The 27,771-nt window shown below is 36.5% G+C and overlaps 1 protein-coding gene across 1 annotated transcript in view; it reads right to left on the bottom strand.

Annotated features, from left to right (window-relative positions):
- Positions 1-5,249: 5,249 nt before the first annotated feature.
- TRIM24 (tripartite motif containing 24) overlaps positions 5,250-27,771 on the bottom strand; it is a 59,663-nt gene continuing 37,141 nt past the window's right edge. The window contains exons 9-19 of the mRNA XM_077781082.1: positions 27,018-27,286; positions 21,699-21,872; positions 18,513-18,686; positions 16,340-16,475; positions 14,544-14,616; positions 13,318-13,486; positions 10,358-10,686; positions 9,188-9,320; positions 7,920-7,994; positions 6,866-7,015; positions 5,250-6,386 (exon numbers count right to left, since the gene is read on the bottom strand). Coding sequence (XP_077637208.1) covers positions 6,177-6,386; positions 6,866-7,015; positions 7,920-7,994; positions 9,188-9,320; positions 10,358-10,686; positions 13,318-13,486; positions 14,544-14,616; positions 16,340-16,475; positions 18,513-18,686; positions 21,699-21,872; positions 27,018-27,286 — 1,892 coding nt within the window. The 3' untranslated portion in view covers positions 5,250-6,176. The remainder of the gene's footprint in view (positions 6,387-6,865; positions 7,016-7,919; positions 7,995-9,187; positions 9,321-10,357; positions 10,687-13,317; positions 13,487-14,543; positions 14,617-16,339; positions 16,476-18,512; positions 18,687-21,698; positions 21,873-27,017; positions 27,287-27,771) is intronic.

Consider the following 27,771-nt stretch of genomic DNA (forward strand, 5'->3'; position numbering starts at 1 on the left):
CTGGACCGTTTGCTCACTGCCCCACAGAAGCAGGAACCCTGGCCCAGGTGCATTCTCCAAACCCCAGACATTATTTTGATGCCAAGAATTCGTGTCTCCCTAATATGCTATGTTCTCTCTGTGAAGTTTTAAATGCATGTGGGCAGCCGCTGACTAGCTAGCAGATCATCTGTCCAACTGGAAAGACAAAACAGAAAGGAAGAACATAACCAGCCCCAAGAATATGTGCAGGACATCTTTTCTGAATACTACACTGAGAGCTGAAGAGCCAATGGTAACCGAGTCACATTATTTTTGATCAAACTTCTTGAATAGTCAAGAGGATGATCAAAAGTGGGGTAGGGGGACTTCTGAAATAAATTTCTAGGTCCAAGATGGAGCCACTCTACCCAGGATGCTGCATTAGCAAACGAAAACTTGAATAACGTCTGTATCCCTATAAATGTCCCACTTGTCCAGAAACACAATATACTCAGTCAGCCAATCCCCAAATGCCAAGCCAGCCCTGGACTCTATACTTACCTTCTTTGTCTCTTCTACCCCATTTCACAGTTCTCTTGACCCTTGAAAATGAAGACTGCTCACTTCATAAAGTGTTTGTCTGAATCACCTAAATTGCTTTCTTTAATCATTTTTAAAGGTCTGCAGACCCACCCTGGTCTATCAAGAATTTTAGGCCCAAATATTTGATGTAAAGACATCTTGGTTACACATGTAAGGTTAGCTGAACAACCCACTACCAATCACAGCTGGAAAACCTGAGGCTGATGTTAGCAGCAATTTATAACCAAAGGATAGTAGTAATTCACAACCATAGTCAACAATGACAAAGCTGATGCTCAAGCACCTGCCCAAGCACTTCAGGAACTCCCAGTACCTGTGGAGGCATCAAAGCTTAAGGAACTTTACAATGTTGTCCACCAATGTCTAGTACCCAGGCTTCCTAGAAGACACTAAATTAATCAACAGCAAATATTATTACCATGATTTTAATTGAATACAAAATTGAGAAATCCTTTATAAACTCACGTGTATTGCTTACCCTCCTTACTAGTATTAGTCATTAGTAGAAGTGGTAGTCAACAGATTTCAAGTCACTTACCTGTAACAAGTTTTTTGGTTTCAAAGCTCACTAAAAGGTAAAATCAGTCATGTAACTGCAATCTCTGTACAAAGAATATTTTACTTGATACATTGCGAAAGAGGTTGAATTTGTTTGAACTTAATGATTTTTTTTTAATTTTAAAGATTTTTAAAAAAATTTATTTTTGAGACAGACACAGAGCATGAGCGGGGGAGGGGCAGAGAGAGAGACACAGACTCTGAAACAGGCTCCAGGCTCTGAGCTACCAGCACAGAACCCGATGCGGGGCTCGAACCCACGAACCATGAGATTGTGACCTGAGCCAAAGTCAGACGCTTAATCGACTGAGCCACCTAGGTGCCCCTATTTTAAAGATTTTAAGTAATCTCAACACCCAACATGGGGCTCAAACTCACAACCTCGAGACAGAGTCTGTTGCATGCTCCACCGACTAAGCCAGCCAGGTGCCCTGAAACTAATAGTTTTACATATGTAAGAGAAATTCATTTAAGTCTCTTTAAGCATAGTCTACAACAGCAAAAAATCATTCTGTAGTATGAATGCCAAAACATTTATTTTAGACTTTCTGTACGTTGGGCTTTCTTAACATACACTGTCCTCATCAATAAATCCCTAGAATCAATTGGATAAGAGAATCAGCATTATTGTCAAAGCATAGTGCCTCACTCTTGTTGACATTCTTCCTCTTTCGTCTTAAGAACACCTTGATTTTCTTTGGAAAAATGCCACTTCTCAGGTCCACACATTCCCATTCTAAGGGTGAGAAGTGCTTAACCCTGGTTGATCCTTATATTCTATCCCCTCCCCCTAAACAATAACTGGGCTTTAATCATCAGTAATGGAAAGACTCCTGACTGGATTTTCTGGCCCATTTGTCTTATGTTTAAAAGGCACTAGAGAGCATGGATAAGGAATTCACTCAAGTATCCTGATATATGGTAGGGGACATTAAAGTTGACTTTTTTCCACATCACATTTGAAAATATAGGAAAGAGAATTTTACAAAACATTTAACTTGTAATTTTTAGGTAAGGGCTTTTTTTTAAGACTCAAATTGGGTCTTAATTATTCTACTTAACTCAAGAATCAGATAGAAGTCTATTCCTACCCCTATTAAAAAGTAAGTTCTATTTAATATCCAATAGTGAGTTTTAAACAGTTGTAATTTAAGAGACTCAAAACTTTCTAAGGTTTACAGGTGAAATTAACATAGGTAAACTTTCAAAGTGACCTATGCAAGTCCCCACTCTGTCTTCCCTTCCTCTTCCAACAGGTTTTAGGTAAGGAGAATTTTTCATGGCATGTTTGTTTTTCGTACTTTCAGGGGAGTGGGAATCAGTGATTAAAGTTACCATACCCTTCCTGTTTGTAAAATTATTTTTTGTTTATCTTGTAAGGCTGGTAAAATGCATGTGTTAGATTTTTTTTAAAAAACGTTTTCCTATTATTTATGGACTAGTAGCTCATCCCTAGATGTATCAGTTTTATAGGGAAACACACAAAGGTAGTAATGAGTAGAGACTCAAACTAGGTAAAATTCTACTGAATCACAAATAGTAATTTTTCTATTAAAATTCCTTCTGGTAAAACAATCACAGTAAAAATCCATCAAAGCTAATTTTATTAAAAAATCAAAGCACCAGTTGCCCCCCTCCCCAAATTAAAAAACAAAGACCCAACGACAACAAAGACTACTGCCTCAGATGTCCTTCGTGAAAAGCCAATCTTTGTGGGGAAAGAAATCGGTGGTCTGATTGGCTAGCATTATGCTCACGCAGGAACACGAGCTACCACCATGTGAACAATGCCTTACTAAGTACACACCCAAGATGAAAGGGCAATATATGTAAAAAGATATCAACTATTAATTTACATGAGGTTATAAAATACTTTTAAAAATATGAATGTTATTTAAAAGGTGGACCTCCGTAAGAAATTAGATGGTTGAACTCATTGTCATGTCCATAATAATACCAATCAGATCATTCAATTTCTCTCATTCATAACAGAAAATAAGCACACCTTCTATTTACATCTAAAAACATTTTGCTCACAGGTAGCAAACTTTAGGGATTCACGTTAAGTTACGGATCAGGCTTCACCAAAGGAGGGATTCCTCTTTTCATTGTCTAACTAGTCTGTCCATGGAACCCAAATTAACAAGTTAAGCACTGTCACAACATAGGAATTTGAAATGCAAATTCATAAATGGAGCAATCAGCTGGACTCACCCTTCTGATTGTGGAGTGAGTCTTCACGAAAGCATTCCTAAATTATATTGCATTTTTGTATGGTGTCAGAGTAAAACATGGGGCCTATTCTTTAGCTTGGAAAAGCAGGTCAAACTACCAAGGGAAGAGGCCATTTTCCTTTTAGCACATCCAACATCCGACCCCTCCATTCAGAAAAGACAAGTGAGGCCTGTTAATTCAAAATGACAAAAAATTGCATTGCCAGATGCTCCTGTACAGATATATTCTGTGTATCTTATAATTGCCTTATGCCAAAAAGATCAAATGCTTGACACATGGGAAAGCTCTTGATGAGCTGGACTTAGGTAAATCCTAGCTCCCGCATGGTCTGTTCATTCACAAGCCCTGGCCAAAGGTGTGGTCATATGATCACATTTAGCATCAGGGGGTCTTGCAGCTAACACAGTGGGCTCTGGTTCTAAATCCAGAGGGAAATCAATTGGAGTTCTTGATTAGAGATCATTAACACTGTAGTGTTTAAAGTTTAGGTAAAGGGTGCTTGAATCACACTGAACTTTTGGGAGACGATTCTTTAAATAAGCACAGTTATTTAGGCTCACGTTTTACCTTTACTTCTATTAGAATTTCAGGACTGTTTTGCTGGGATCCACCTGGGCACAAAGGTGCTTGTTAATTTAAGGTCACAGGGCTTTAATCTTAAAGACCATTACAAAAAGGCTGTTTGGAGGGACAAACACCTAGTTTTAATGTAATTTATATTATGGATGGCTACAGGAAAGATGGTTCTTAACTGCCTTTCAATCAGCAAAAACAAAATGGTAAAGGTGAAATACTGTTTTTAAAAGATTAGTATGACTGAATAGAACAGTGAAAGTTTTGGGCACATTAGTAGAAATTCTAGCTCAGATTCTGGACTTTAAGAAATTATTTTTCTCCCTTAAGAGCTACCTCCCTTTATGATCTTCCTCAAAATTTATCTGTATTGTTCTGCTTTGCCTCAGGAAACAAGTATGAAGAACAGTCAGAAGAACAGTATTCTAAGATGCCAACAAGAAACTTATTTGCAAAACCTTCAGAGTTGCTGTGCTAAAAATGCTGGAGCGAGAAAAGAGACAATTAAAAGGTATATGCACTGTGATCAAAATTTGTTCAGCCTTTAGAGAATACATGTCAAGTGCATCTTCACAACAATAGAACAACTATTCGGAAACGCACATTTGGAAAAGTGATTAAGACTTTGTAAGTGACATATTATGGACAAGACCTATGTCTTGAGAAGCAAATGTAACTAAATTATTTTCTCATATTTTATCTTTAGCAATACATGGAAACCCAACGAATTAGCTACAGAATATTTTCAATTTATCCATTTTAACAAGTATTGCCTTGTGTAAAAAGCAAGTCCTCTAGGTCTAATTCATGGGAGATCATACCATCCAAAGACTAAGGTTCTTCTATATTTTTATTTTCAGCTACATTTTTATTCTGTCAGCCTCAAGAGAAAGATTTCCTCAATTAATGTTTTATAATGGTACTTTGAAAAAAATTCACGTGTAAATATTTTGTCAGATGTTAGAAGAAAAATATTGTGCCATTAGCCAGTCGATCTCAACTTAGTTTCCTTCTCTGACGCTGAACAAGTGAAAGGAATGGATTATCAGTTCAATTAGTCCAGTCTGGCCCATTAGTAATATGCTTGCTCTCAGAAGATTGTTTTTTTAGTATCTCTATTAGGAGAATGAAAATGAGATTCAGAATGAAGTCAGATAAAACAGTCAATTTGAGGCTCTGACTTTTTAAAAATAGGAAATAGAACCTTTAGGAAAAAAAAAAACAAACACATTTTCCTTATAGTTCCCTCCAACTGCCCACTCCCAAATTCCACAACACATTTTTATTCCAAATTATAAACATGAAAACCACCAAACTAGTCCCTTTCAGCGGAACTTATATTTAATGCTCAACAGGGTAAATGTTGAAGAATCCTCACATCAAATATGCCGCACACTGTGATATTTCACGTTCAGGGTGGTTCCACTAACAGCCATCCTGCTAACAATGAGTCTTCTTATAAAAGGATCACCTGCACAGTCAAAAAGCCAACAACAAACTACACAGAGACACACAGCAAACCAAACTTGTGTACACTTACTTCCTCGGTGGAGGAAGTTATATTTAGAAATGTACGAAAAATGGCTTTGAACACCTGCTATACCAAACACCTCTACAGACAAAAAAACCAAAACAGATCAAAAATCAAACATTTGTTTTCCTGCTTTTTCTTTAATACAGTTGCCATCTTACATGATATAACTGTTAGGTGCCTTCTTAATAGCATCTAATCTACTTTTTCGTTGCACCAGTCAGCATCCTAGGATAGAACTCGTATTACCACTCGTGTTCACGGAGTACTGTTCCTAAGTACAGTACACCTAATTCACGGTTGGGCCACAATTAATGGATAGTGGTATTTTCTAAAAATGGATTAATGCACACATCCAAAACCACATTAACTTTCAACTTAAGAGTTCATACATAGTCTACTTCCTTTCTATAGTTGCTATCACTCCAAATTGTAGTTTTGAAATCCAAGAAGTAGGAAGAATGTCTTTTTGTTGCTGATGCTTCTTTCTTCCTTCTTTTCTCCCTCCCTTTCACTCCTTTCCTTCTTCTCTTTTTCTTTCTTTCTTAATAAAGAAATGGTTTATTAGGGAAATCAAAATCTAGTAAACATCAAAAACTTACAGATCAGAGTGCTCACAAACTTGTTTTGTAATGATGTTAAAATTACTGACAAAATGTTTTTTAAAAACAAAAACAAAAAAAATCTAAAAACCAGCACACGCCAATGGCATTGCTTATTTAAGCAACTGACGTTCCTCTATGCTTTTGAGGCGTTTCTTCCGGGGCTGTACAAAGTCATCATCTGAGTCATCACTAAATTTATTATCTTCTGATTCATTCCTGAATTCTAGTTTAGGAAACTTTTTTTCTGGATAAAGGTTCTTTAGAAGTTCTTCAAAATAGCTTTCAAGTTTTATACCAGCATTGGCTACTTCTGAATCAGGCTGTTGGGTAAAAATAAAAATATGAATTAAAAACAAACATCAATATTTTAGCAGTCAACAGTCAATAAAATAAGTAAATTTCTCGCATCTTTGCTCCCTTTTAACTCTAGTTTTGGGAAAGTGTTTATGCATCATCACTGATATAAAGTAAATAATAGCTCAGGGCTAGATAAAGTCTAGAGAAGGTCAGATAAGAAGTAAATAAAAGGCTTGGATTCATCTGGATTATTCTATAAGGGAGTGGTAACTATTTTCTAAGTTTTTTTCAAGTTGTCAGCTATAATTTGCATTTCCACTTAGCATATAATAAACGTCTGGATAAGAATGGATAAAGTCTTCCTAAATACTTTTCATTCCCTGAAAGACTCAAACTTTCTGACGTTTATACTATCATAGATATACTCATCTCTTTTGTTGATGAAGTGTTTGGTTTAGTATTACTTTCCCATTGCTGTTGTTTTTTCATTTTTTCCTCTTACCTCATTGAATTCAGCACAGTTTTGAAAGATTAATCTAAAATCAGCTACAAAATCTTCAGGCTTTGTGTACATGGAATAATCTTCTTGTAGTCTCTTCTTGATGGTTGACAAGTCCATTGGATTTTTAATTATTCTGTAATAATCAGGCACCTTTCAAAATAAATAAGATGCTATAATAAAAATGACTAAATTCTACCTGCCCTAAATAAATTCTACAAACAGGAACTTTTTTTTTTTATTTTTTTTAATTTTTTTTATTTATTTCTAGGAGAGAGAGAGACAGCGTGAACAGGGGAGGGTCAGAGAGAGAGGGAGACACAGACTCTGAAATAGGCTCCAGGCTCCGAGCTGGCAGTCAGCACAGAGCCCGACGCGGGGCTCGAACCCACGAACCGTGAGATCATGACCTAAGCGAAAGTCGGACGCTCAACCGACTAAGCCACCCAGGCGCCCCTACAAACAGGAACCTTTTAGGGGCAATGGTACACACACACCCCCACACACCCCCACACAGGGGCACACACCCCTTCCCGTATTGTTAAAGTCAACTTAGTACTTGAAATCTCAGCCTGCAGAAATCAAAATATTTGTACAAAGAATTTTGGGGGTCTTTATCTCAAGTGAACAGTTTTTTTTTTTCCCAACGGCTTAGGATATATGCCTAAGCCTCTTGAAAAACAAAAATCATTCCAGAGGGGCTCCTGGCTGGGTCATTTGGGAGTGCATGTAACTCTTGATCTCAAGGTCATGAGTTTGAGCCCCATGTCGGGTGTAGAGATTACTTTAAAAAAATAAAATCTTAAAAAAAAAAAGAAAAAGAATTCATTCCAGAAAATAGGTGAGATAAAGGAGACAATAATATATGAGAAATGAATACAAGTTTTGGACCAGTTTGTGAACATTAAAGTGTATTCAAGATCAAAGCATTCTGTTTGTATTAATAAAGCTGTAAGGTTTGGATTAAATATAGGAAACTGACTATACATTCTCATAAATCAAGTTTCAAAAAAAAATCATCCTGTGTAAAAATGCACAAAATGATATTAATACTTACAGTTAGAGGAACTGGATCTTGAAAAGCCAGGCTCATTTCATGGCAATAAAGAAATAAAAGTAGGCGTTCACACTTCTAAGCAGAAAAATAAAATTAAAAAATAATAATGAAATCACAGCTTATTTTTACTAACAATGTCATGGATCTCAAAATACTAGAATAAAAATTAAAGCCAGGTAAGTACAAGAAAAACATTGCTAGAGTTTTCATCTCTTCAATCATTTGTTGAACTATACACTGTTTAATAGTTGGGGGTGATGTGATATAGGAGAGCAGTTGTTATAATTATAGGAACAAAAAGTATCATGAGAAACCTATTTGAGCCTCTTTAAAAATAAGTTTCCACTTAACCCTCCAATTTGTATATTGGATTATCATTATTATTTTCTATTTTATTTTATTTTTTTATTATTTATTTAATATAATTTATTGTCACATTGGCTAACATACAGTGTGTATGGTATGCTTTTGGTTTAGGGGTAGATTCCCATGATTCATCACTTATATACAACACTGTATATTGAGTTATTAATAATCAATAAGAAGAACATATGTATGTAACTGATCCAGAGGTGGAACCCTTTCTATGGTTTGTCCAATCCTAGACAGACATTCTAGGTCCCATCTCTGAATGCAGAAGGTCCCATCTGAGCACGTGGCTGCTTTTCCCTGCTTAGGGGTTTATCCCAGTAAACACAGTGTTATTTAGCAGAGGAACTTCTTTAGCACTGAAGAAGTATTGAGGTAGTAGCTTTAAATGTTAATTACAGTTAACTGTATTAGCTGGCTTTGAGTTATAAGCCCAGTACCACTGGGTACAAGAATGGAATTATTTCCAGAAAGAGTAAATAGGAAAATCCATCTCTGTGGTGCCCATTTTCAACACATTAGGAAGAAAACGTATCTATAGTAGAAACAAATTTACTGAAGGGACACTGATTTTAAAACTCTAGACCACATAAAGGATACATGTTCAAGTATACATGTTTACCTTGTTCAAGTACAGTCTTTTAAGCTTGTAAAAAATGTATAGACAGTACTGTAATTTTTTTTTAACCAGGAAAAGTCACAAGTTATATCACTTAAGATCCTTACACTCTTGGGAAAAAACTAAAGAAAAAAGAGATCAGTATAAAATTTTGATTGAATACACATTTCTTTGACAAAAGACACACCTGCAATACTATAATCCATCTAAACAAAAAACCTGTTTAGCTAACAGTCTAGGTTAGAAATGTAAAAACAAAAACAAAAACAAAAAAACTTACCCTTTTATCTATTGGTGTTAATTTACCAAGGCCTTCAGTTTTCTTTTTCTCTGAGTTGTGACTGGGAGCATCACAATCATATTCAACTTCTGGTTTAGATAAGTCTCGGCAGAAAGTGCAAATCCACTCTCCACTGTTGGAAGGTAAAGGATTTCTGAATTCCTTTTTTTTTCCTTTACAGTTTATTTTTATTTATTTTGAGAGAGGTAGAGATAGCAAGCAGGGGAGGGACAGAGAGAAAGGGAGACATAATACCAAGTAGGCTCTATGCTATCAACGCAGAGCCTGATGTGGGGCCTGAAGTCATGAACTGTGAGATCATGACCTGAGCCAAAATGAAGTCAGATGCTTAACTGACTGAGCCACCCAGGAGCCCCAGGAATTTCTGAATTCCTAATGCATCACTTCTCCCTTCACCATCTCACTTTCCCACTTCCTCCACATCACCTATGATACAGATTTATTTATTTGGCATGAATTTTAATCCCTGAGAATTTGCTGCATATCTACTATGTACACAGCACCATGCTAAGAGGGTTTGACAGCAGAAATACAATGCGAGGGCCTAAGTGGAAATGTTAGTCAAGGAGGTATGAAACACTTACATGAAAGAAACACTTAAAAATATAAACACACACATTAATTTATGGCTGATGTGAGGCACAATTGTTATTTTCTCCGAGATGACTCAAGAAAAAGAAATATTCTTGGTACTATTCTTGCAACTTTAAATGTGGAATTAAATAGTAAAAAGTATAGCTTTTGAAGAACTAAAGAGATCAACACAGTGGCTGCTGTTCGCCAGCAGCAGGAACAGCATCTCAGGGTTGGTTTGAAATGTACTTGAGATACTTATAAATGATACAGCTCAATGCTTGGCAAAAAGATGCAGTAACTGTGGCAATTACTGTGTGTAAGAATCACCATTTTTTTAGGGTAACCATGTATAATAATTTGAAGGATTGGTTTTTTTACCCCTTTTCTTTACAGACTAGGTTTTAAGAGAAGCACACGGAATGGGAAGCAGAGTATCAAAGCCCCTATGCTGAAGTATACATTTGTGTGAAGTGGGTCTTCACTGAAATTTTTACAAAAGTCTGCTGTTACAATGAGCATCAATTATTATTTCTAGTGGAAGAATGTGGGAAAGGGAAGCAAGTACCATCTTACCTTGGAAAATTTGCCAACGTGGGCACATGACAAGAAAGATGAAACACTTTGGGACACTTCTCACAGCAAAGGAGCTCCCCTCCGTTCTGACAAACTGCACACCAGTCCTCGTTGGGGTCGTCCTCTTTCCTGGCCTCTCCAACATGAACGGGTGACTTCTGGGAGGCATCCAGCCACTCCGACTTTCCATTGGAGGAATTTTCCTGGTGAAGTCCAGGTTGATCTCCGGTGCTATCGGGAGCATCTGACCTTAGCACAGACTCCTCAGAGGTAGAGCTCTGACTACTATTTAAGAGCAGGGAGGTGAGTATGCTTCTTGGATAGTTGGTCTGCAATGGAAAGAGGAGTGTGTGTTTATTTCTCAAAATGGGCATTCTTTATTAGCACTGCTGCAGTTCGGGACAGGAGTCTGCTCTCTCATAGGCACCTGGGTACTTCAAAAGAGCCTGTGCATATGTATGAGAACAGAAGAGATTTACTCTAATAGACTCCTCAAAGGTAACGAAGACCCGAATCTCTACTAAAAACTATCATCAAAATAGAAGATCAGCAGGGGAGCCTGGGTGGTTCAGTTGGTTAAGTTTCGGACTCAAGGTTTGGCTTGTGAGATCAACGCCCACGTTGGGCTCTGGGGTGACCGTGCAGAGCCTGCTTGGGATTCTCTCTCTCCCTCTCTTTCTGCCTCTCCCCTGCCTTTTCTCTCTCAAAATATTTTTTAAAACGTTTCATAATAAAATTTTTATAACGCAGACTCAAAATATGCTTACTGTTGATTATCAATCATAGAAAAGTATCATGCTTTAATTCTTAGAATTAATTTCACTTCTTCAAGAGCTATTATTAACTTTAAGATGAATCTAAATTTTAGGTTGGGGCCTGGGATGGTACCATTTTTAAGTCAGTAACAAACTCTATCATCTCCTTTAAACTTTTAATATTTCAAAGTAATAAATGCAGATTTAGTTAAAAACATGGTATTATCTCATTCCTTAGAGACAATTATTTTCAAATTATTTAGCATTTTTTGCAATTTATTTTTTAATAAATCACTTGTAATTTCTCAGATTTTCAATTTTAAACATATTTTCTGTTTGAAATGTACGTGAGTGTGTGTGTATATATATATATGTGTGTGTGTGTATATATATATATATATACACACACACACATATATACACACATATATATATATACTCTTCATGATGGAAGATTAGATTTTTCCTTCCTGCCTCTCCACCCACTCCTCACATACATACCACTCATGCCACTTTCTTAACGCTTTATGAAGTATGTATGTATGTATGTATGTATGTATGTATATATGTACTTATTAGATACCACTGTAACTTTATGGCCAACATCTATTCCAACTGGTCAGTATCATTGCTGCACTGCTTAAGTATCCTGAAAAATCAATTTCTGGTTAAATGCATATTCAGGTTTTATCCTGATTACATCTAGTTTTTAAATTTGTATAATATAGGTGTTTGTTTATACCATTATAAATACTGTTCATCACATAACCACAGAATGTATTATGACTACGTTTCCTTTTTGTCTTTTTGTTTTTACTATGATTCAATTCTTCCTTCTTTCTTTTTTAAAAATTTTTTAAATGTTTTATTTATTTCTGAGAGAAAGAGAGAGACAGCATGAGTAGGGTAGGAACAGAAAGGGAGGGAGACACAGAATCTGAAACAGGCTCCAGGCTCTGAGCTGTCAGCACAGAGCCCGACACAGGGCTTGAACCCACAAACCGTGAGATCATGACCTGAGCGGAAGTCAAACGTTCAACCGACTGTGCCACCCAGGTGCTGCTTGCTTCCTTCCTTCTTTCCTCTCTCTCCCTTTCCTGCCCTTTTCTTTCATCTGCTTACTTTTCTATGTCCTATCTCGAAGTCACTCTCACAGCCTCCAGTAGGGTTATAAAATGCCTCCCAATACTGCCCAGCATTTTTCTCGCTCTCACATGCGTCCCCGTGGGGTCTCCTGTCCCCCTACAGGACGCACCAGGGGAGCTGCTGTACTGGGAAGTACTCTCTTCTTTGTCTCTCTTCTGTGTTAGATCCCCTTTCTGGGATCTTATGCCTTCTTTCTTGGTTCATTCTGTTTTTGATGAAGCCTATTTTCAAATATCTTCTGGAGGATGAGTACAGGAGAATTAAAATTTCTGAAACCTTGAATGCACATCTAAAAATCTTTATTTAATCTTTATGCATGATTGAGAATTTGCCTGGGTGTAGAGTTCTGGCTATGAAAACAATTTTGGTATTTCTCTATTGTCTTTCAGATTCAAGCATCCATTTTGAGGACTTGGTGCCAGTATGATGTCTGATTCTTTCCATAAGGTGTTTTTTCCATCTAGAAGCTTTTAGAATCCTGGTATCCTGAAATTGATGATAATATAACTTGAGTCCTGTTTTCATTTAATGTTCTGGTATTTGGTCCCTTTCAATTCAGATGCTCATGCATTTCAGTTACAGTAAATTTCCTTGTATTATTTTTTTTTGGCAATTACCTTCCATGTGTTTTACTCAAATGCCCAACCTCAAATGCCTCTGATTTTTCAAACTGTTCTCCCTATTTTCCATCCATTTCTTTCTTTTAATTTACTGAGAGATTTCCTCAAAATTTTTAACTTTTAAGTTGACTATTTCCCTGTTTTTAAACATAACATTTTTTAAAGTTTATTTATTTATTTGAGAGAGCGAGAGAGACAGCACGAGCAGGGGAGGGGCAGGGAGAGAGAGAAAGAGAAATAGAATCCCAGTCTCCCTGCTCAGCACAGAGCCCAACATGGGGCTCAATCCCACGAACCATGAAATCATGACTGAGACTAAAACAAGGGTCAGATGCTTAACTGACTGAAGCACCCAGGTGTCCCTCAACGTAACATTTTTAATCTCCTATCTGCCAGTTAAAAGTTGCTTTCATCCTGTCCCCCAAATTAAAATAATTACATTTTGAGGCCTAGATTCTTCATCTGATTCTTGTTTCACTATGACAACAGGGAAATCATAATTTTCAGGTGGTCCACTATTTTCCTGTTTTATTCGGATTGGCTCCAACATGACCACTGGGACTTTGTGTGTGGAATCAGCTCCTGCTGGTTTGCTGGAAGAGCCAGAGCTATAAGAAAGAAAAAACAAAAACATCAAAGAATGCTACCTTAAGTATCTCAAAACAAAGTATGACAATAGCTTTTAGAAGTAATGCTGTATATCTTCACAGCAATGGTCGCTATGTTCCAGTAACATAATACATGATAAACGATATACAAGTGAAATGTAGCCACTGCCTGCACACAGCTGCCCACACACAGATTCATGTATAAAAAATGTTTTACATATTAACCTATGTAATTAGTTACACACTTCTGCAAAGATATTTTGAAAAATTTGAATAAAACCTGCATTAAAAGAAAACAGACTTGAACACTCTGAAGCTCTACAACTGGGCAGCCAGGTTTTAGTATCTAAGAGCTAGCATCTTTTTGTAAGGCTTTCCCACTTATTTCTCTAATCAGTGACAAAGAGCACTCTGGGCTCACATTAACGATTTATTGTCACAAAGAGTGAACACTAGTTAATACTAGAGATGTAAGTTATTGGTGTTTGGCTCTTTTAAAAATGCAGTGGGACAAAAACCTTTTACTGATACCCATAATCTTTTCATGGGATTAAAGGCAACATTGTTCCCAAGAGAATGCATCGTCCATATGATTAGCTAAGTAAGAACTGGGCTCACTATCTAGAAGTCTGTAAGCCTAAGTAGACGAGCAAAGCAGTAAGTTGGGACAGAATTACAACAACTGTGAATTAAAAAAGTCAGAGAACACTGAAGTTATGTTTCTTTTCCCGCTAAGTTTGTATTTGTACATATCCCTATACAGTACAGTATGTTATACCTACTTAATTTCAATTTTTCCTTGCTATTAAGCTCAAGACAAACATATTTTCTTATTTTCAACATATCCCCCCAATTTTTTGTATCTTTAAAGACAAAATTATACTTTATTTACTTAACCCATTAGTTTATTAAGTTATAATAATTAAACTTTTGATTTAAAGTTAAAAATAAAGGAAACTGTTCAAGATGTATTGAGTACCAAGAGCATGTTGAGCCCTGGCAAGAGAAATCTCAGCAGAGATTTTATGTACTAGAGGATAAAGTTAAGTCAGTTTACCTTCCTCGGCTCCCAACACTGGAGGCACTAGGTGAACGTATTGGTGGGTGTACACTAGTCATAGTAACAGGTCCTGAAGAAGAGGAAATCATTCACACTCATAACATGAGTTAATTATTATATATGTAATTTCCTACTGAATATGCTCACTTAGTACTATACATCGAAGCTGGAACACAATGGAATTATATAAAATAATAAGCAGTTGTTGGACTCCAAGCAAAGTCTAACCCTCTTAGACTAGCAGAATTCAACCTCAGTACTACTGGCATTTTGGGCCAGTATTCTTTATTCTTTATTCAGCATTCTTTATTCTTTATTGTGGGGGATCTCTGTGCATTGTGGATATTTAGCAGTATCACTGGCCTCTACTAGTTATTAGATGTCAGTAGTACCTCTCCACATTTCCCACCCACGGATGTGACAATCAAAAATGTCTCCAGGAGCACCTGGGTGGCTCAGTTGGTTAAGCATTTGACTTCGGCTCAGGTCATGATCTCATGGTTCATGAGTTGGAGCCCCACACTGGATTTTCTACTGTCAGCATGGAGCCCACTTTGGATCCTCTGTCCCTCACCCCTCTCTGCCCCTCCTCCACTTGTTCTAACAAAAAACAAAACTTAAAAAAAAAATGTCTCCCAACAAAGTCAAATGTAAAGCAGGGAAAAATCTCCGTGAGGACTAGTGAAAGCTATAGAAGACAATGAAAAGTGGTAGGTGCTGATATAAAAGCAGTCCAAGACAGAAAGTCACATGGAGACCGATTAACAGGGACACTGAAACAACTATTCTACTAGGCAATACATTTAAGACACTTTGTCCAATGCCTAGCATAGAGCCAGTTATGCATAAATGTCAGTCTTAGTAATATTGTCAAAATGGTATCCAGAAATGTTCTGTCAAGTTATATACTCTCACCAGCTATGTAGCAGAGTACTTCTCTTATCACATTCTTATCAATGAGTATTTTCATGATTTAAGTCTTTGCTAATTTAAAAGTTAGAAATTCTATCTTATTTTGATATTTATAATGACTACTAGTGAGACTGAAAACCCCCAAGTTACTGGCTATTTCTAGGTCTTCTTTAGGGAATTATCTACTCAAGTCCTTTGGCAATGCTGAATGCTTTCCTTATTTATTTACACAAACTTGTTACGTAATTAAACAGTTCCCATGCCATATTTGTCAACAGTGTTCTTCCAGTTTGTCTGTATATGTTTCAAATAAGCATCTTCTTTTAAACTGTTTAACTGTCTTATTATGTTTGTATGACTGGTGAACCTTAAGAAATTCTCCTCTCTCTATATTTTGTTCTAAGGTACCTATTTTGCCAATCTCTGTGAGTAGTATTAGGTAGAGTGCTTTTCTCTTAAAGGAAATGAGTAAGTATGTTAAAAATTCTTAAACATCAGTTAAACACCAAAAATAAAAAACCTCACTAAAGAAGTGACTGGCACTGATAAATTTTGACCGTAGGCAACTTACACCCAAAAAGAGACCACATCACAGGAAAACTTATCAAAAGGAGAAAGTATAATACTAATTTCCTCCTGGGAATGCGCTGAGGCCTAGAAATTTTGTTGAAATTAAAAAGGTAGAGAGTTTTAACCTTTGCTTCTCACCTTCAAAGTATACTAAATTTAAACAGTGCTCAAAACTCAGACTCATTTTAATCATCCAACAAAAAGGTGGGAGGCAGGGGCAAGGGAGGAGGTTAATTACAAGCACAGTTTAAAAAAAAAAAAAAAAAAAAAAAAAGGGAAAATGACCCAGAGTCAAAAGAAGCCCATTTTACCTGCAAGGCCGGGAGATGGCACTGATGAATTTGGTGACTGGACGGTTCTGTTTGAGGGTGGTCTCGGCTGGCCGTGATCTATACTAGTATCTTTCCTCACAATATTGTCCAGCATAATAGTACTTGAACAGTCAATCTTATAAGAAGAGAAATTATTTCACAACATCCTGACTTTGCAAGTTAAAAGCTACTTTAAACTTAAAAGAAAACTTTAATTACTATCGAGTAATAAAGTATATAAATAGCGTATTTAAGAATTCTGATGCATATTTTCCCTATAAACAATCTTGAAAAATGCTTTTATTCTTCTTAATGTTCCATCTTAGTAAAGATACTGAAGACATACTATTTCAAAAGTTATGAGGAAGGTGAAAGGAGTATCGTGTGTTATTTATACCCTTAAAAACTAAAACAAAAAATATTCAACTTACTTAAAAATAACAAAAAGTAGCCCTCTCCCCCCCAAAAAAAAGCAGTTTCACATTTTTGCAAATTTCTTTAGTGTCTGGCTTAATTAACAGCTGAATTCTTCTACCTGCTTCTGTACTAAGTCTGCTGTGATGTGTGGTTTTGGTTGAAGAACTGAAGAAAATCTGGCCTTATACGGCAAGGACCTTGTGTAACCTGTGAAAGGGTAGTAGCTGGCTCACACTCCTGAGAATTGCTGCTGTGGTACGCATTACTTAGATGAAGTAAGCCCACACAGAGCATATTTCCAGAACACCAACCTCACCTAACTGGTAGGAAAAATGGATCCTTTAGAGATTTTTGCTTTAATATAACAGGTATACAGCTAACACTTCTTTCCCAACTGATCGCTCAGCTAAAATAATGCTAAATTTCTAATGAATAAGACTTTAATTCTTTAGATGCAAATACTTTTCATGCTTAAATAGACCATTTATTTCCCAAAAATGTCTTTGTGATTAAAATCAAGTTCAATTCTCTAACACAGTTCCAGCCTTTCTCAACTATGATTCTGCAAGAGACTTAAGTTCTACTGTCCTAGGGCATAGATTGTTATGATGAATCTACTTTTCCCCCTCCATCTAGAATGGTGTAGTTATGAACCATCTTTGCGGGGACTGAGAAAGTGGTCACTCAAATCAGCTTCTTTATTCTATGGCTCAGTTGAAAATTTTCAGTTGAGCTAGGCTGGTACACAAAGGATCACCTTTATCTGAGGACTGCAGAGAAAAGGCCAGAAGGACAACTGTGCTTTCTGTGGGTCCTCTTCAGGGGTGGGGGAAAGTACGCAGGGTCATTTATGTTTAATAATCATTTGGCAATACCTTGGCCAATTATTTTCAGAGTGTAAAACATACTGGAATGTGAGTGGATCTATTGGATGTTAATGTAAGGAAAGTTATTCATATTGTGAGGTAATCCTAAAAGCTAAAATAAAATTATACGAATGAGACCAAATTAATTTTCCTATATATCATTTATGAGTGAAAAATACATGTACTTTACCCATTTAAAATATATGCAAGTATTTAAAAAATGAAATAACTCTGGAAAGGTTAATGATGCAACTATTAGAAAACATTAATTGATCTCAGTAACTTGAAAAACCAATAATGAAAATCAAAATAATTTTCTTATAATCTGACCGGATATTTCTTAAAAGTTTTTAATTTTAATGTTTGTGGTCACAATTCTACAACCTTGTAGGATCAGAAGAGGTAAAACAAGTGTCAACTTATCTGGAGATCTATCTACGGGATGTTTTATTTTCTCCCTTTGGAAAAGATTTTTTAGAAAGTCATGTTGATAGAGTTAGTGAGTAAATGTATTTAATTTAAATATAAAGTAAATCAGAGGTAATCGTGCACTGGCCAGTATAGTCTGGGAGAAAATGTTTTCATTTCCACTGTGAAAACTGTCTCTGTNTTCACCTTTCCAGTACCTCTTCCCAGGTCTGTATGCCCAGCTTTCCCAGCTTAGATTCCAGAGTCCATCACCATAATCATTCATTTACAACATGCTTAACATCAGTGCCATGAAAGATGGGCTTATCTTTTTATTTTTCCTGCTGTTATATTTCTAAAGAAGAAAAGTAACTTCTAAAACCCAACACACAACCTATAATCTGACTAACTCAAGCCTTTTACCAGACAAGTTCACTTCAAGTTTTGGAAACATTCTCAGTACAAATGTTAAGTACACTTACATCTGGAAGAGAAGGAAGATTATAAGAGCCTCCCACTGGTGAGCTCAGATCAATCATAGGTGACCCGAAGGCCTTTGCATCATATCCTGCTGCACTCGTAATGGTAGGACTGGAAGGAGTGGAGGAAGTGCTGCTGGCAGTTGACGGGGCCGCCTGCCCGCTGCTGATCTGCCACTGTAGTAGCAAGAAAGGAGAAAGGCTGTCTGTCAGCAGGCCGAAACAGGACATGTCCTACTGATCCCTGTTCCTCTGTCCCAAAACAGAGCAGAAGACACATTCTGTGAGGGAATTCAACTGTACTTTGAATGGCAAGGGGGGAGGCACAGGTATATATCATTTTCATTAATCCTGTCCAAAAATAAAAAGCACTCAATTTTATCTATCTATCTATCCCAGAAAACAATTAGCATGTATCAGAAAACCACAATACCCAATCCTAGAAAGCTAACAACATACTGGAAAAGAAACAAAAGCACAGAGCAACTTCAAGGTAAAGATGGACGGCTAAAAAGATCCATTTTCTTCTGTCCCCACCTGAGACACCCGAAACTACAATAACAATTCAGGGGAAATTTTGCACATATTACAGAACCCCTAAGAGCTTGGAAATTAAAAGCATGAGAGGTGAAGCTGGGGCTGAAAACGGGATAATCTGCTGCAAGTTTGTTTAAGAAGCAGTGAAGATCACGTTCCTTTCCTATTTTACTGTAGTTACCCCAAGATAATACGTCCATCTCCATAGAGGAAGGCTATACGTTTATTCCCTAAAATAGAGAAAACCAACAATAAACAATTTGTAAAAAAAAAAAAATTAAAAATAAAATAAAATAGAGAAAACCATGTCTTTGGATTAAAGAGCACCAGGTTCAGCTGAAGGCAGAGAAGTGCTGCCCTGAAAATGAAGATTAAGAAACCACACTCACACAGAATGCTGAGCTCCCCACTCCCTCTACCCGCCATCTGCTTACCCAAGCTGGCTTCAAGGAGCAGCCAGGCCCTGAATTTTAGGCAGAGGTCAGAGAGATGCTTTGAGAATTGGACCAGCCTAAGAAGTGCGACTTAAAGATGGTGACACTAAGAATTCTCCCAATAAATTGCCTTGTAGCCTTAGAACTAGACTGAAACCTCAAACATCAAACATTAGCTCTAGACCCAGGCTTGCAGGATTTTTTTTTCACTCACTTCTTGGATACAAATAGGTAATTAAACATAAACAGCTGAGGAAATTCTTTGTCATTTATGTTAAAGGTTGAGATAAACACACTAATACTAGAATATTAGGAATAAGTACAGAGATGAACCATGCAGCTCTCTAAAATTTACTTCAAAGTGTATCAAAAAATAAGAAGACTTGATTGATAGATGGAAGAATAAGTGGCTATATGGATAATAAGTGAGAAGACAAACAGAACAATTTGTCCCCTTACACAACTCTTCCAGGTGTTGTGTTTGACAATTTTTGTAGTAAAATATAGGGGAAAAGAAAAGCAACTGAGAGGTATCTCAGGACTATACAATGGGAAAAGAAAATCCCCAAATACAACAATATATGGACTACATACACTACACAGAGGGATAGTGTGAGAGGCTTTCCAATTCTGATAAATTAATTTGTATTCTTCATTGAAAACATTGTGTAAAGAAACCTGTAAATGTCACCTTTACCACAGACCCACCCCTCATGTCCGTCTGTCCATCCATCCATCCATCCATCCATCCATCTCTCTTTCCCTGGACCCTAGTCCAACTTTCCTCCTCCAGAATAATCACAGTTATAGAAAATGTTTATCTTTCCAGGGTTTATTTTTTTTTTAAAATACTTACATGAGATAAAACACACAACCAGAAAAATGAGATAATACCCTACAAAAATTCTATAATGTTGTTTTCCACATAACAGAATCATCTAAGATTACTGCATTTTCTCAATAGCTAAAAATATTCCCACTGTGGAAGTGTACTATAATTTGTTAATTTAATTTATCAATCAAAAAAACCCATTTCCCCACTATATTATCTCCTAGTTTATTCATTTATTCATTCAGGTTTAGATTTTTGACCAGGAAACATTTTAAAAAGGTCCTTGAGCATGTATCTACACATTGAAAGTAACAACTGGAGAAGAGGGAAGGTACACATTTGTGCACACAGAATGTGCTAGAGCTTCTGTATATATTAGCGGTCTCAGCACAACTCTGCAAGGGACTCAATACATAGCTGAGGCAAATGACATTTAAAAGATTAAACTGCACAAGGTCACAAAATTGTTAGGAAAGCAAACAGGATTTAAGGCTAAAATGACGCTTGAGGGCTTTTCACCTCCTTCTACGAATGAAACAGAGAGAAGAATGACTTTTATTTAAAAATATTTTTATTAAAATATTATTTAAGAAAATTTTGTAATATAAGAGCAAAGCCAAACTAATTATGACCACAAACAAACACACAGCACATCTACTTTTAGAACAGAATTTTCACATCATTTGATTAAACGAATGTCACAGAATTATGGAAATCACATCATATTCCTTATTTTGGTCTTGGCAAAAACAGTAAACTGAAATCAGCCTACAAGTAGTAGCTGCAAAGACTGCTGACACAAGTGCTTGAAGACAAAGAGAGAACTCTGACATGTATTACAAAAGAATGTCCTATCTAGAAAGTATTTTTACCTGAAGACCTTAAGAATATAAATATTAAATCTTATTGGATTTAACATAGAACCTTAAACACTCAATTTCATCAGATGTATAGGTACTCCATATTAAAACTATCAGTTTGTTTCTAAGTCTCCTTGAAACAACTTAAAGATCATTTACATTCTCTTTTGCAGAATATAACCTGTATTTGTCAGAATTCTTCTGTCTTAGGAAGTTTAATGAACTCAGGTAAAAGCTACACCTATGAGTATTGCCAAAATTCATACCTATGACTCAGTGATAATTCTGGGCCTCTAATCCAACATATGTGGCTTGACTTCTCTTGTTAATTACACATTGGGACCCATTCTCTTAGCTTTGTCTCATTGGGTCTGTCTGTAATAAACTGTGTAACTCATATTTATTAGAAACAAAAACAAAAAAACCCTTGCTCTTGCTCTTCATAACCATTGCTTTATTTATAAATTCAAGATGATCTGAAAGCAGAGAAGCAGAACAAGAAGCTGAAGAAAGTAAAGATACATACCTGTTTTATAGCTTGCTGAGCCAAAAAAGCCATCTGTAGCGGGTTGGGCTTTATTGCTTGCCGCGGCACGTTCTGGTTCGGTGGGTACCTCAGCTGTTGAGGATGTGGAGGAAGAACTGGTCCATTGGGTTTAGGGCTGTGATTTTGAAAATTTATCAAACGTGGAGGGGGTTGCTGGAAAAAATAAATTAAACCGTTTTAGTGACAGTCATCTCCTGAAAGACAAATTACAGAGAACTCTAACTTTCACAGAAAGACAGCAACTCTGTCACAGATGAATAGCTTATTAATACCACAACAAGGGTTTGGGGGAAGGAGGCAGCCTTCCGGAGTGTGTACAAGCTATGTGGAAAGGAGTTTCATTAGGAAAGAGCCATGGGACAGGGGTTTCCAACTTAAAGTAGGTTATAATAGGACTGGATGTAGGCCATGTTTCCCTAACATGAAGCAGGGAAAATTTGTGTTTGTTATCCTAAGTCCCTGATGATTATACTTTGCAAAGAATTGCCCTCTTCAGATCCTAAAATAATATGGTGGTTGAATACTAATTGCTAACATTTACTGACCAGTCATTACATGCCAGGCACTGCTTCAGAGCTTTACATGAGTGAACTCATTTAATCTTCACAACAATCCTATGAGGTAGGGACTCTCTTTATTTTACAGAAAAGGAAACCAAGGTATAGAGAATTTAAATAACCTATTCAAGATTAACAAAGGTAGTAAAAGATGATGCTGGAACTTGAACTTAAGCACTCTGGCTCCCAGGTCTGCATCTTAACTGACAAATCGTGAATAATGAAAATTGTTGATATTAACAACATTTAAAAATTGGCTCTGGGTGGCTCAGTCAGTTAAGCATCCGACTTTGGCTTAGGTCATGATCTCGCGTTTCATGGGTTTGAGACCTGCATCAGGCTCTGTGCTGATAGCTTAGAGCCTAGAGCCTGCTTTAGATTCTGGGTCTCCCTCCCTCTGTGCCCCTCCCCTGCTTGCACTTTGTGTCTCTCTCTCAAAAATAAACATTAAAAAATAAATTAATTGATGAGCTTTAAATCTGAGGTCAAACCATTTGCCACACACTGTGATTACCATTTTATACGAGTTACTTTACTATTACCATGACTATTACCCTGCCCTGATTTTACAAATGCGGATACTAAACATTAGAAAGCTTAGATAGCTTGAAAAAGGTCACATGGCTAGTAAAAGGCAGCACTAGAGCTTTAATCCAAATCTAGTCTGCCCCATCATTACCAAAACGCGTTCTGGTGTTTAGCTGGGGTTCATTAAGGTACAGCTGAGAAGATGACTTTCCCTAAAAGAAAATAGATTTCAAATGGAAACCCTTCAAGGACAACACTGGTTGGTTTTAAGATAGGGCAAGAGCTGAGAAGGCAAGCCTACTTTGTGCATAAACACTAGCCCTGGAACTTGAGAGCTGTGTTCTAGAAAAAGGTAACCTTATATGCCACTCTAAGTCTCCTTGTGAACCAATCTTATGGTTGGCAATTTATTGCGAAGCAAATACTTATTTTTAGGCTCTCTAAACTATATAATTAGAAAATTTCTCAAAAGGGAAGTATTAACTTCCATATTCACAAGGGGACAAACAATGTGAAATTTATAAGGCTGACATATCAGCACCTTAACTTTTGGTCCTATGAAGAAAGACAGCTATCTAGTGTAGCCCTGCCCTCTTTTTAAGCTTCTCCTCTCTCATTTTTGGAATTTACTTTCCTTACATGGGTAAACTGCTTCTCTTTCTCCTCTTACAAATTAGTTGGCACTGGGTTCACCCTCAGTAACTCTCAAGAGTGGCCAGCAATTGCAGACCCAATGAAAAACAGATTTAGATACTGTTTCAAGACCAAGGGAAATTCTGTGGGTGAAGAAGAGAAAATTATTAGAGAAAATATCAGAACTGTACAGATGCATAAGCCTGAAGCCACAGCAATTCTTTCCAATTCTTAAAGTTTTGTGACTTGAAGGGTTTTATATCAGAGAAACACAAACAGAAAAGCAGTTGGGCAATTACAGTGTAAGTAGTACAAAACTTCTAAATTTATCTAAGAGATAATTTTTTATAAAATGGAAAAGCACCTACACTGGTCCTTAAGGAGAATAAAGGTACTTATGGAAGCCTTTTGATGTCCTACTCTCATAGCCCCAGCCAGACTGACATTTATATATTGATACAATCAAGAAATGACACTTGATGTCAGAGTCAGGTACTCTGAGAAATCAGTGTGGGAATGGATGTCGACTCGGCCATCAAGGAGCTCACAGTTTGGTAAGACATGAGGTGCTTTCCTCACCCCCCACCCCCACTCTTCAACTGCTATAGTTGACTGTATTAGACAGGGAAGGCAACTTGGAAGAATAAGATTAGGAACTAGTTATGAGCATAAAAGAAAAAGCAAAACCAGTGCTACTTTAATTAAATGGAATCAACTAATTTACAAGAAAGACACAGAAGGAAAACACAGAGAGAACAGAGAAATAATTGAGCACTTGAGCAAACTAACGTATAATCATCGTTACCCTCATCCTCACTCTAAGTACCTTCATTATTATAGGGTTTGATTGTATTCTAGGTCGGTAGTTCCCAACTGTGCATAACCATGAAGGATAGCAGATGTCCTTCTAACATCCACTGTTCATGGAAATTAATGTTTACATATGAACGAGAGCATCTCCACAGCAGTAAATCTGACTCAGGAGTAAGAACCACTGCTGTGAGTTATGTATACAACAACATACATGACCACACTCTCAACAAACTGTGATCTGTCTGGGGTCTGAAGGAGTATACGGTATATTGCTAAGTGAACAGAGATACACAGAGATCAAGTTTGTACCACTTAGTCACAGAAGTGTGTATTCTACCTCTGTATCACCCAAGTCTTTAACCACACAGATTATGTGGTTAATATTCAGAAGAAATAAGGAACTCTCATGTAAGCAATTCTTAGAACTAGCCCTTTGAATTTACCTGGGTCCTAGAGACCGACGTAGAATATGATTTGAACATATCCACAAAGCCAGAGGCACACGTGCACCTCCTCGTAGGCAGATATTTCCCTACGCTTAACATATAAATAAACTGGTAGAAAACAATGTATATAGCTGAGAGGGCAAGTTTATGGAGGAGGACAAATTGATGACTGAAAAATGTGTATTTGACAGAGAACACATAAAAATGAAGGCTGAGAAGACAGAAAAACAACAGTTTGTGAGGTAATGACCAAAAGATAACTAAAGTTACTTTATTTCTAAGTGGGAAAATTAGGTTGCATAATAGGGATTGTGTATTATATAGATTACATAGCAGTAAATCCTAGAGAGGAAAAATAAGATCAAATGCAAGTTTCTGAGATAAGTAGGCAAAATAAAGGCTCAGAGGTCATTTCCGTTTGTTACTACTTATATAAATAACAATGAGTGACCAAGTCACACAGTATCTACATCACCTCAGTTCCTCACTTCTTAGTGAAAAGATAATTAACACAAATAATGGACTTATCCTTTTTTGCATTAATAAACTATTAAATAAAATCACTTTTCTATGTCCCACTTAAGATAAGAATTAATCATGCAAATGCTTAGCACTATGCACTCAAGTAATTTTCCCTCTCTTCTCCTCACATTTCTCTTTAGAAATATTTTGGTGCTCTTTGAAGTCTACCTGCAGTATGTCACTCTGCAGAGATAATGACAAAATTATTTCTCAATTTTCTTAAAATTTCAACTCTGCTGGTATCTAAAGTATACAACTCTTTTCTCAAGGAACATTCACCAAAGACTTCTAAATTTCTTTGTTAATTACTTCTGTGAACACGCGGGTTAAAGTAAAGTTCTAGAGGAATAATCAATTTAGCATATTGTTAGACATATTAATATACTTCTGGATTTAACAATCCTTCTTAATCAAATTATTAAAAAGTCATAAACCTCAAATAAATCATTTCAGGCCTTCATAGAAGCAATTTAACAAATCACAATCCACATGTGCCCACAACTTTATTCAGGGTTGAAGTAGGAGGCCTATGAAGGCCAATTCTATGTTGTGCAAAATTGCTACAAAAAAACTATTATGCCATTTAAAATTGTTTTTTCATAAAGAACCACATTATATATTCCTCTTACTACTAGTAAAATACCAGTAAAACGTTTCTTCTCTAATTAACTTCTCTAATTTTTCTTTTTTACCAAATAATATGGATATTATTCCTGTTTCTTATTTTGTTTGGTTGAGAAAAAATACTGAGCTAAGTCTTGTTCTCAAGTAAAATGAGAATTTGTAGCCTAGTTCTGCACACTTTGATTCTTATTAAACCCTGTTCTACTTCATTTGTGTCATTACTGTGTACCACTTAAAATCCTTCTCAGAAATCGGAAAAGTACACATTAATAAATAAACATAACTGTAAGTAACAATTGGTATGATCTGATTAGACCTTATATTCCTTAGTAAGCTTTTATTAAGTATGCCCAGATCTAACTTGAGCAGGATGGTTAAAATACTTAACAGAGTGCATAAACTTTTTATCTTCAAAAACTGACTTAAAAGTAAATGGAGGGGTGCCTGGGTGGCTCAGTCAGTTAAGCATCTGACTTTAGCTCAGGTCATGATCTCACGGTTGGTGGGTTTGAGCCCCGCATCAGGCTCTGTGCTGACAGCTAGCGCAGAGCCTGGAGTCTGTTTTGGATTCTGTGTCTCCCTCTCTCTCTGACCCTCCCCTGCCCACACTGTCTCTCTCTCTCTCTCTCAGAAATAAATAAAACATTAAAAAAAAAGTAAATGGAATACTTCATTTCTAGTAAAAATAAGAATACTTCATGGAGTACCTGCTCAGAAATAAAGTTTGAAAAAGGTAGTTTTCTAATGAACCATTCCTCCACCCTTTTCTATTTCATTTCTCAGATGCAGTGTAGTTTTTCTAAACTGCATCCCACAAAGAATAGTTAAGTGAAGTATTAGTCATTCTGAAACACTAATACAGGAATTATGAGTTACCAATTTACAAATTTCCTGATCAGTCATAGGCATGGGTTATTTAGGAATGTAGTCATTTATCCTCTGTTATACTTTGAAGACAACAAAGAGTAGATGAAAACAGTACCAGCTAAATAAACCATTAATTCCTTTTTGAGGACTAAAAACTAGGCGCTAAGTCAAGGATACTTAATGTGATACATTTTTATAAATTCATATATGTAAATCATAGACGACAGATGTCTTGGTTATTTTAAGAGATGTTGAATACAATTGTACTATAATTATCTAAGTTAGGACAGGCCTGCTTCCAAATTTACCTGATGAGAGATGGAAGGTTGCTGGATGGGCCCCTGCATTCTAGGGTTTGGTAAACCCACAGGTGCTGGCCTCCGTTGCACCTGTTGCCTCTGAGCCATTACCTGTTGCTGCATATGCTGGAGTCGTAATTGAGCTAGGCTGATCTGTGTTGGAAACTTGGATAACTGGTTTGAAGATAAACCACCTGGTGGCTGTGAATTCTGTTCCACGACAGGATTCTGCTTAGGCATTTGTGGCTGACTCTCTTTATCTTCAATTACTAAAGAACCTAATTAAAGAGAAAAAGTTAAGTTCCAAAGTTTTTCTGATAGTGAAATACCCTATTTCATAAGGCAATTTTTGCTGAACTTCAAATTGCCAAGAAACTTTTTCATCTCAGGAACATTTTACACTCTTAGAAATTGAAGGCCACAAAGAGCTTTTGTTTATGTGAGTTCTATCTATCAAATGTTGAAATTTCAGAAACTATGGAAAACATTTTTTACTTACTAACTCATTTAAAAATAACAAGCCAACAATAACACATTTGTATGAAAAAAACAACCTCAAAAAATTAGAAGATTGACATTGTTTTAGTTTTTAAAAATCTCTTCACATGTCTGGTCTAAGAGCTGAACTCTCCAATTTGTTACTGTATTGCCTGTCATTATCCTGTTTGGATTAAAATTTATGAAGAAAATCCAGCCACACATAGACATGTAGTTGGGGAAAGTCCCCGAAACGAGTTTCACACTATACTTTGAGAACTGTTAT

This window comes from Crocuta crocuta, unplaced genomic scaffold (assembly GCF_008692635.1).
Source record: "Crocuta crocuta isolate KB4526 unplaced genomic scaffold, BGI_CrCroc_1.0 scaffold228, whole genome shotgun sequence".
Lineage (NCBI taxonomy): Eukaryota > Metazoa > Chordata > Mammalia > Carnivora > Hyaenidae > Crocuta > Crocuta crocuta.